This window comes from Colossoma macropomum, unplaced genomic scaffold (assembly GCF_904425465.1).
Source record: "Colossoma macropomum unplaced genomic scaffold, Colossoma_macropomum, whole genome shotgun sequence".
Classification (NCBI taxonomy): Eukaryota; Metazoa; Chordata; class Actinopteri; order Characiformes; family Serrasalmidae; genus Colossoma; species Colossoma macropomum.
Genome location: NW_023494784.1, coordinates 17649277 through 17658861, shown reverse-complemented (window position 1 = coordinate 17658861; position 9585 = coordinate 17649277). Strand labels below are relative to the sequence as shown.

At 40.7% G+C, this 9585-nt stretch overlaps 2 protein-coding genes across 6 annotated transcripts in view; one reads left to right on the top strand and one right to left on the bottom strand.

Moving 5' to 3' along the window:
- Positions 1 to 41: 41 nt before the first annotated feature.
- On the top strand, positions 42 to 9060 carry gpr161a (G protein-coupled receptor 161a). The gene is made up of 6 exons (XM_036583142.1): positions 42 to 624; positions 2453 to 2834; positions 3653 to 4371; positions 5330 to 5437; positions 5783 to 5902; positions 6632 to 9060. The coding sequence occupies exons 2-6, from the start codon at positions 2473 to 2475 to the stop codon at positions 6901 to 6903; spliced, it is 1581 nt and encodes a 526-aa protein (XP_036439035.1). The 5' UTR covers positions 42 to 624; positions 2453 to 2472; the 3' UTR covers positions 6904 to 9060.
- dcaf6 (ddb1 and cul4 associated factor 6) overlaps positions 8227 to 9585 on the bottom strand; it is a 42844-nt gene continuing 41485 nt past the window's right edge. For all 5 annotated transcript variants that reach the window (XM_036582805.1, XM_036582869.1, XM_036582861.1 and 2 more), the window contains one exon: positions 8227 to 9473. In XM_036582805.1, the coding sequence (XP_036438698.1) occupies positions 9430 to 9473 (44 nt within the window). In that variant the 3' untranslated portion in view covers positions 8227 to 9429. The remainder of the gene's footprint in view (positions 9474 to 9585) is intronic.

Below are 9585 nucleotides of genomic sequence, written 5' to 3'. Positions count from 1 at the left end.
GCCCCTCCCCCTTCTATTGGATTGGCCTTCAATTACACATGATCCTTCAGCCAAATACTGCGGGAACTTTTGATCTCTCCTGGTGGTCTATTGTGCTGAAAGAATGTATTTAAATAATCATCAATATTGCCTTTTTTAGCAATAACCAGATGAGATCAACATTATAATTTATTTGATCAAACATTACAACTAAAATGCTCGGCTTAAATGTGTAGAGCTTGGAGTTTAGGGTTTAGAGGGAAAAGCTGTATTGAATAATATAGTATTTTTTGCCGGCTGATAAGCAAGAAATATAAAGGAATCCGTTCTGTAAAACATGAGCTCAGCTGCACACAGAGCGGACCACCCACAGGTGCTGGAGAGTCTGTCTGAGTGAGTGCTGGTGTGTGGAGGAGAGCAGAGGGGAGTTTGGAAAAATGGCAATTTCGTCGCCATTGTAAACCAAGGACTGCCCTCTTTATCCCCACCGCCGACCACAAAGAGGGACTCCGCTCCGCCGCGGCGAATGGAAATAACTGGAAAAACCGCACACTGGTTGTTTCAACACAACGCCAAAAAGTTTCTGCCTTTGGAAAATGCTAACATGGGACGGCGAAGATAGTTTGAAGCATCTCGCTGGAGGAGGTAAGATTACAAGAGACCACCGAAGAGGAGAAAGTTTCACTTCTTCTTCTCTAATACAAAGCGGCTAACTAAGCTAGCCCGCTGCTCCAGTCTGCTCCTAACTCCGCTTTATCTCTTTGTCAGTGAGGAGTGGAAGTGGATTTAAGGGAATATGGGGGTGTTTGTTTGGTTCAGAATGCCGTTGGCGTTATTTTAAAACTTCATGTTTTTATACGAAAATAAAAACCGAAAAGCGCGCTGCTAGAAAGCTAACGTTAACTCGGCTAACTACGCTACACTTACTGAGCTAACTATGCTACTCAGCCTGCTTTAGGCTCGGTATCCGTAACGTTTGTGAATATTTTGCATCAGTTTGACTCAATCTGTAATAAGAAGCATTGAGATAAATTGTCGCAGTTTGCCCATTTTTACCCAAGACCTTTTAAAAGTGTCAGTGTCGTTGGTAGTTAGAATCACAGCCACCAACTCTTAAACCTTCTGTTAGACCGGTAACTAACTTAGCTAGCAGTTAACCGTGTATCCGTCCTGTCCTGTCAGTTATGAGGTTATGAGCTAAAATAGACATAGAGATGAGCGATATGGCAAAACATGTAATAGCACCGTAGTTCATGATTTTTTTTTTTTTCACGATACACGATTTATCACAATATTTATTTTTTCTGGCATCTGATAAGTTGGAACAGAGTTGGAACCTTTAACAACATTGTAAATCCAGTGATTTGTATTTAGCATTTCACACACTGTCCTGCTGTAAATCCAGTGAAACTGCGCTAATTTTGCTCTTCTTGTAATCAAACATGCAGTTGTAAAGTATTTCTCAGGTACTGATGATATCCACGACATGCTCCCAGAAGCATATTGTGACATTGTGTAATTAATCCTAATAACAATAAATATTGTCATATTTTCCAGCCTCATACAGAAACACATGAAGACTGACTTGCCTGATACGTCTGGTTACAAATTACCCCTCATTAAAGCGTAACTCCACTGATTTTTCAAATGTTCTGCATAATTAAATCGTTAAGATGTAAATAAAGTCATTCACAGTGGTATGGTGTGAAATGCTCTGTTCTAGAGAAACTTTTAGAGTCAGAATTGTTCACAGTGGTGGTGATAGGAACCAGACGTCTGAATTTAATGCCTCTAAAAGCTTCCTCACAGATATTTATTACATCAAATGGTTACAAATGAGATATTGTTTTGCGATAGTTTTGTGATACGATTTTGACAAATTTCTACATATTTTTAATCCATTCATGGTGGAGAGGTAAATGCAGAGTGTCATAAGGCAAAGCAGTACCCAAAGAAAACTTTTTTGAGACTTATTCCTATTTTACCTTGTCATCAACATGTCATAAAATTCAGAAGACACAGGTTCACTGGTCATTTTGGATAGCAAAGAAAATGGTCATATTTGCATTGTAGATATTGTGACCACTGCTTTCTGTCACCATTTCAAAAATAGTTGGCAAGTTTGTCTCCAATGCATCATTTCACCTCAAAACACTCTGAGTAAACTGGTTTCCATGTTAACGATTTAATTATGCAGAAGTTCTGAAAAATCCGTGGGCTTCCCCTTTAAGCTTCCTATTAGCAGATCTTAGTGAAATAACAAATGCTGCATTGTATGACCAGAAGTGTAATCCTCAGGGATTTTTGATGGAGGGCCTCAGATGGTCTCTCAGTGCTGCACTGTGCACACACCACTGTGTGAACTCATTACCTGCTTTAATTTCTCAGGATTTTCTCTCACATTCACACTGAATACAGAGGGCTGTTAATGTGTGGGTGCTCGGTGTTGCTTCATTAAGTCTTTTCCTTCCAGGTGCATACTAGCTTCCCACTATGAACAGCAGCAGGAATGGGACAGCAGTGGGGAATGCCACTGGCGTTCTGGGTGCCGATGGGACGGTGGTGCTGGAGTCAGCCTCCATCATCGTTATTGCTTTGCTCATCTGCTTGGGGAACCTGCTCATCGTGGTGACGCTCTATAAGAAGCCATACCTGCTGACACCCAGCAACAAGTTCGTCTTCAGCCTGACGTTTTCCAACCTGCTGCTCTCTGTGCTGACGCTTCCCTTTGTAGCTGCCAGTTCAGTGCGGAGAGAATGGATCTTTGGTGTAGTGTGGTGCAACTTCACAGCCTTGCTTTATCTGCTGGTCAGTTCAGCTAGCATGCTCACACTAGGAGCCATTGCCATTGACAGGTGAGTTTTTGGCACATTTAGTTCATGCCGTGTGTTTTAAATTAAATTTAAGAATGTTATATCTTGGGGGTTTCTTGAGCATAATTAACCAAAGGGTGCTCAGTCCTGGTCCTGGAGATCTACCACCCTGCAGAGTTTAGCTCCAACACTAATCTTGATCCAGATAATAAAGGCCTTCAGGGACGTCTGAGCATTATAGTCAGATGTCCTGGATCTGAACTCTCCAGGGTGCTGGATCTCCAGAACCTGTGGTTTAAGCAGAGTCCTGGGCTAAATTGCAGTGCCACTGGTGTATCACCATTGGAAGTTCTTCTTTAGTCTAGACCTAATATGGGTCTGGGAAACAAGCCCAATCATTTTTATTAACGTAATAAATGTTGTGGTGGTGTAAAGTAAATTAACATTTTGAGAAACAACAGTCACGCTTAGATAAATATGCAGTTGTGGTGTTTGTGGGTTGTGTGGGTTAATGTGGTAGACCAAATGTCACAAGGCTCGTGTGAAGTCATCCTTGTTCAAGTGCTCTGTGCCGTCTATTTAGCATTCTTTAATGGCTACACTAGATTCAAAGGTTTCTCTGTGTTTGTGAATAAGATACACAGAGAGAATCAGGCCTATTCAGCTAGAGTCGTTACTCAAAGCTAAGAGGGCACTTTTGATTTATAAAGAGGGTATATTGAGTAAAGATGTTGTGTGGATATTATTTTGGCCAGCTGGAATATATTACAGAAAGGGTTCCTTGTCATTTCATTGACTCATTCCTCTTGTGAGGAGCATGTGGTAACTGTTTTAATGCTGCTGTCCATTCATGATTGTAGGTATTATGCTGTGCTGTATCCTATGATCTACCCCATGAAGATCACAGGAAACCGGGCCATGGTGGCCATTGCTTATGTCTGGATTCACTCCTTAGTGGGCTGCCTGCCGCCTCTCTTCGGGTGGTCCACATTCGAATTTGATCGCTTCAAATGGACCTGCACGGCGGCCTGGCACAGGGAGGTCAGCTATACTGCCTTCTGGATCACATGGTGCTGCTTGCTTCCCTTGGTAGCCATGCTAGTATGCTATGGAGTTATTTTCCGTGTGGCTCGTATTAAAGCTCGTAAGGTGTACTGTGGGGCCGTGGTGGTTCCTCAAGAGGAGTCCGGCTCGCACAAGAACGGTCGAAAGAACTCAAATACCTCCACCTCGTCCAGCGGCAGCCGCAAGAGCCTTATATACTCGGGCAGCCAGTGCAAGGCCTTAGTAACCATCCTGGTGGTCATAGGGACATTCCTGGCCACCTGGGGGCCCTATATGGTGGTCATCGGAACTGAGGCATATTGGGGAAAAGACAGTGTTTCTCCACAGCTGGAGACCCTAGTGTCCTGGCTATCATTCACTAGTGCAGCTTGTCACCCGCTCATCTATGGCCTGTGGAACAAGACTGTACGCAAGGAGCTCCTGGGCATGTGCTTTGGGGGGCGCTACTACAGAGAGTCATTCGTTACACGCCACCGGACGTCCAGACTCTTCAGCATCTCCAATCGAATCACAGGTGAGTGGAAAATGACTGACTTACTTGGTTCCATTGCAGTAAGGTCGTCACCTCAGTGCTGTAAAATTCCTGGATGCTCAAATTAAGATATATAAAAAAGTTAAGACAGTGCTTAGATTCCTGGGCATTTTGTGTCCAGGAATGGAATGAACTTTTCCTGGACAGGTGACCAAAAACCTGGACAGTGCAGCAAAATCATAGGTTTAGAAAAGATGTTGAAAGTATGTTTTAGCATTTAACAAGCATGTGTTGCATTCTTTTTTCATTGCCTTTTAATGCTGTAAACCATGAGGGCTGGACAGTATGAACAGAATGCTAGTATTGCAGTTATATTACTACACACTGCAATTATGATGTAACTATTGCATTATATTGTAATTCTGTGATTTTTGTAAATTGGCAGCCTTTTAACATATCAGTATTGCAAAAGCCAACATTGCAATACTAAATACAGGGCCCACATAATGGACATTTTTTCATTTTCCTTTAACCAAAGAGCTTGACACATGTAAATGTTTTTAAAGTTTCATAAGGTACCATTCACTCCCCAGTCCATATGTGGAAATAAAGCTGTAAAAACATCCTGTTTCAGTTTATTGGTTTTGTGATGTTAAGAAAACCAGCACATTTACATAAACCCACCTATTCAGCCTACAGCAGTTTAGCCCCCTGACTCATATTGAAGTTATAAGGAGTGTTTTAGTTCAGACTGCTGTTTGAATGAAGCACAATACAGGTCTTCTGATCAGAAAAGAGGTCCCTCTTCATATTAACACGGCCTATTTAATTGTAAGGGATAAAGAGAGGGCGCAAAGCGGTCATATATGGGAATAAATTATGACTGGTACATAAACATTGTAAGTGGATGTAAGTTTTGGCCTCAGCCATACTCTCAATATACAAAACTACAGTGTGCTGTTTTCTGTCTCAAACGTTCATAATTGATTTTCTCATGCAGACCTAGGAATGTCTCCTCACCTGACGGCCATGCTGGTGGGCGGAGGGCAGCTTTTGGGGCCCAGCAGCAGTACGGGTGACACTGGTTTCAGCTATACTCAGGATTCTGGTATGTCTACAACTCAGGAAGCTCAGTCAGCCATGCACGTGACCACTCCCAACACCGATTACAGTCAAAGAGCTTTTATCCATTGCTGGCAAACCTACAGAGCCGAGAAATGTTTCCTGTAAACCATTAGAAGTGACTGGGCGCAGAACTCAGACGCAAACTCACAGAAGAGTCAAGTTTTGGGCAACACCACAGAGCAGTCAGCTGTGATTAATGCTGATTTTGTAGACTGTACTTTGTATGCGACATTCGCATGTCTGGCATTTTAACGCTTTATGCAGGTTATGGTTATGTTAAGACCTGTGTTAAGGTATTTGACTGATTCTCAGTGTTTTCACCCTCCAGCTACAGACGTCATGCTACTAGATAACTACTCCTCAGAAATCTCCCACTCTACACACTATAGTGGCATTAAGAGAAGAAGCTCCGTCACATTTGAGGACCAAGTGGAGCAACCTCACAAAGGTATTGCATTTGATGGGTTTTGTGACCAGATAAGCTCATCGTTAAAGGGAAACATCACCAATGTTTACAAATAAAGTGTAACTTTACAGTGAAGTATTGATGTGAAATGCTCTGTTCTAGAGAAACTTACCGAGTCCGAATTGTTCACTATGGTGGTGATAGGAACCAGACTTCAGAAGTTTTTAATGCCTCTAAAAGCTCCCGCACAAAGTTACTAAATAGAATAGTTATGACTACATTGCCTGATGCCTGTGACATTGTTTTAGGGTAGTTTTGAGAAAAGGTTTTGGTCTAAAACAATTTTTTAAATCCATTCATAGTGAAGAGGTGCATACAGCATGTTGAAAGAAAAAATAGTACCTCAATGCCTTAAAAAACAAAAAAACAGATTTATCCTTATTTTTCACCTTTGTCAGTATAGGTTAACTGGTTGTTTTGGATCTATAGATATATTTAAATGTGGACATTGCGACCCGTTTCCTGTTACTTCCTTTGAAAAGAAATCAGAGTCTGAGTTTTCCACCAGTGCACCATTTCACATCAAAACACTCAATGACTTATGCCAAAATTGTGAAAAAAATTTTGGAATTCCCCTTTAATGTCAAATATCAAATCAGGTTACTTCATAATAGTTTTTACTGAAGCAGTTAGTCTTCCCATCATGTTGGAACATGTGGTTTTGACCTTTGTGGCTAGCCATGTCTTACCTAAAATTACATTTTTATTCAGGTGACTGCCCAACAGTCCAAGTCACTGCAGACATACATAAGTCTCTGGACAGCTTTGCGTCATGTCTGGCCAAGTCTATAGAGAACGATGCCAAGATGCAGCTTTTCGGGGAGAGCACGCCAGTCTCCAGCAGTCTACTGATTGTACGCCACACTCAGCGAGGGCCTCGCTACCTGAATGGACAGAGACTCAGGATGGAGAGCATCGATGAAGGAATTGTTAAAGATAACGAACAAGAAGATGAAGAAAACGTCCATGATGGCTCTGTATAGTTTCTTTATCTACTGCACTTTAGAGTACAGTATATAACCTGCCCACTGTGCACATTGCTGCCTTATATGGTACAGAACATACCTACCCTACACCACCACAGGTGTGTGGTGCCATGTTTGTCATTGATAAACATGGCAACACTGAGTGGCGTTTGTTTAAATCACAGCCTTGGATAAGGTACACTGTGAGAGTTAATAGCCCAGGTCTGGTGTGGAAAGGCTCCCTTTTTGGTGAAGTGTATTGTAATGGAGTAGCAAAGTGAGGGAGACATGCTAGTGTACTGCTTTCCCTCAGCAAAGCTATACTTTTGTACAGTCAAATGATATTGCAAAAGAACATAACTTTGGAATTTGTTTGGTACTGGATCCGTTACCTATGACCACTGTATTTAGTAATGACACTATGTAGATTTAATATTCCTCATGTATGTTAGGGTACATATTATGCTAGATGACTATACTATACAGACCCTGCCTTAATGCTAGCTGTGTTCTTTAAATGATTAATCTTGTATTCCTGTTTACATGTGAAGACAGTTTGGTCTTTTAGTAGGCTGGGCAGTATAAAACAAAAATCGCAGTACTCAGACATTTTCATGATATACAATGTTTCACATTCTTTAGTGTTTTCAAGGTTTATGAACAAGTGAAATTGGACAAAATGCAGCAGCAAAACAGTAGTGCCACATTTTAAAAATAATTTTGTAATACACTTTAAACTTTATGGATACATGCATTTGTTTAATGTTCTAAATGTACTGATACGATACAACATACTCAGAGAAGTGTATTTGTAACATTTTATCATGAAAGTGATATATTGCTCACCCATATTTTACAGTGTAGGGGCTACAATACTACGTTTGAGATTATTCACAATGTAAAGAACAGACCATGAGGTGCATTATAAGCAGTATTTTGACAAGATATTCAACCCCTATTCTTTTGGGATAGGCTTATTCCAGCTATAGGTCATGAGGGGTCATATGATGCCTTAAAAGCTTTAGAGTCCATCCACTCTGAATGCCACTAGTATTGGTACTGAATTGCAGCAGAAGCAGTGTTACAATTGTCTTTTATGTACAACTGCACTTGAAAATGGTATGTAGCATCTGACATTTGGTGCTTCTCAGATTAAGGAAAAAGTGCACAGCCTTGGTATGTTTTAACTGCATATTTAACAAAGAACAGTGTGCATTCTCAATTAATTCCTGTGGAATGTTTTGGAAAATGCATTGTGTGTGAAGTGTTTTTATACCAAAATCAATATTCAGGGTTCTGTACATGGTCTTGAAAACAAAGCAATGCCATAAAGAGACTGGATTTGAGGATTTCTTGTAATGGTTTATTGCGATCCAAAAGAAAGTTCGGATTATCCATTTCAAATGTTAAAGTAATTAAATCCTTTTAAAAGTTTCTTTTCAAAATGCGTTCAGTGTCCATATTTCACAGCACATTCAATACCATAAATATTCATATTCTCCTTTATACTCTTGTGTACAGCTAGAGTTCTCACGAGTGGTGGAGGAAGAGATGGCTAACATTCCTGAATGGTGTGAAATGACTGGTGTAAAGCACCACAGGGGGATGGAGGCTGAGGCAGAGCCATTCTGTCTGCTCCCCTATAATCAGTAGCCACTTAGCAGAGCACTCTGGTCAGCAGCTGCCAAAACAAATACCATCTGTCCTGTTAGCAGAGAAACACTCAAAACAATGCTCTGCCAGCCATCAGTGAGCAGAACCATTTTGCCCAATAGCTGTGGGCTGAACTGACTGATCAAAGGCCGACGGTATGAACCTACATACCTGCCTACTCACATTTCTTTTACACATGCAGTGCACTTTAATACAACCTTGTCTGGATCCTTCAACAGTACAAACTCTCAGATTTGAAGCCTTACTTATAGTCTGTAGACATGGCAGTTGGTATTTGATTCCAAACAAACAGGTTGCTCCTGGAAGAACGAATGAAGAATCATTGGGATTGAAAAAGACAGACTATCTTTACACAACCCACATACTGAGTACAGAGAAAACTGAAAACGGAAATCATTTTCAGCAATAGAAACTTAAAGCATGATTTCATGTCTGACATGCATAACTCCAGGTATACAAACATCTGAATTCTTTTAGTGATACGATGCTACAAAAAAAAAAACAAAAAAAAAAATCACACAACACTGATCAACACTCAACCATTTGCGCAACAGAAATATTGCACTTAAATATTCTCTTAAGCACCCATCATCTACATTCCTTTTCCAATTTTTTTTATTTTATTTTACTTAATATATATTTATATATATCGCCCTTGTCAGCATTCATGTCTTTTTCCGCACAGACTGCATTTACTCCCATTTGGAGTAATCAGTAGGAAAGTCATTTTTTTTTAAAAAAGAATACTAAAAATGGATCTAACAAGGGAATATTCTACATTATAACCTGTACAAATCTCAAATATTCATCTGTTTCAATGCAAAAGAAACAGTTTATTGAAGAAAGAGAAAGAAGGAAATCGCAGCAGGGTCACTGTTCGTCCTCATTCTCCTGCCCGGAGCCCTCAGAGCGGTCTGGAAGGAGGAGAGAAGACAGACAGCAGTCGGTCAGAGGCCAATGTCATTTGGATGTTGGACACACATGCCTGCTTATGTTTAAAAACCCTAAGTTTGTAGCTGATTCTGT

Excerpts from the sequence above, each read along its gene's own strand:
- gpr161a (XM_036583142.1), top strand. The coding sequence starts at position 2,473 with ATGAACAGCAGCAGGAATGGGACAGCAGTGGGGAATGCCACTGGCGTT. Across the intron at positions 2,835-3,652 it reads GGAGCCATTGCCATTGACAG|GTATTATGCTGTGCTGTATC; the intron begins GTGAGTTTTTGG and ends TCATGATTGTAG. Across the intron at positions 4,372-5,329 it reads CATCTCCAATCGAATCACAG|ACCTAGGAATGTCTCCTCAC; the intron begins GTGAGTGGAAAA and ends TTTCTCATGCAG.